Below are 341 nucleotides of genomic sequence, written 5' to 3' on the forward strand. Positions count from 1 at the left end.
CTGCACCCCCTGCTTGCTGCCAGGCAGGGTCAGGCACTTGGGAGACGATTTCTTTGGACACTCGACTTGGACCAGGACCTACTGGAAAGCGCCTCAAAAAACAGCGGGCTCCCTCAGAACCGGCTGCCCGGCCCCAGCCACCTTCCCCCCCACTCACCTGTCCTGTGGCCGGTCCTTCGGCGGGGACCTGCTCGGTCCTCCAAACTCCAGAGGGGCCGATCTTAATGTGTCTCACAGACGAGCTGACGTCCTCCAGCACATGCGAGCGGGCAAAGCCCCGTGGGCTGGTGACCTCCACGGTGGCCGACACCGGCCCGGGCGTGGTGACCGTCTCCGAGCTG

At 65.4% G+C, this 341-nt stretch overlaps 1 protein-coding gene across 1 annotated transcript in view; it reads right to left on the bottom strand.

Annotated features, from left to right (window-relative positions):
• Positions 1 to 341, bottom strand: part of SYNM (synemin) — a 12025-nt gene that overhangs the window by 1212 nt on the left and 10472 nt on the right. The window contains exon 5 of the mRNA XM_015569110.1: positions 158 to 338. Coding sequence (XP_015424596.1) covers positions 158 to 338 — 181 coding nt within the window. The remainder of the gene's footprint in view (positions 1 to 157; positions 339 to 341) is intronic.

This window comes from Myotis davidii, unplaced genomic scaffold (assembly GCF_000327345.1).
Source record: "Myotis davidii unplaced genomic scaffold, ASM32734v1 scaffold164, whole genome shotgun sequence".
NCBI lineage: Eukaryota > Metazoa > Chordata > Mammalia > Chiroptera > Vespertilionidae > Myotis > Myotis davidii.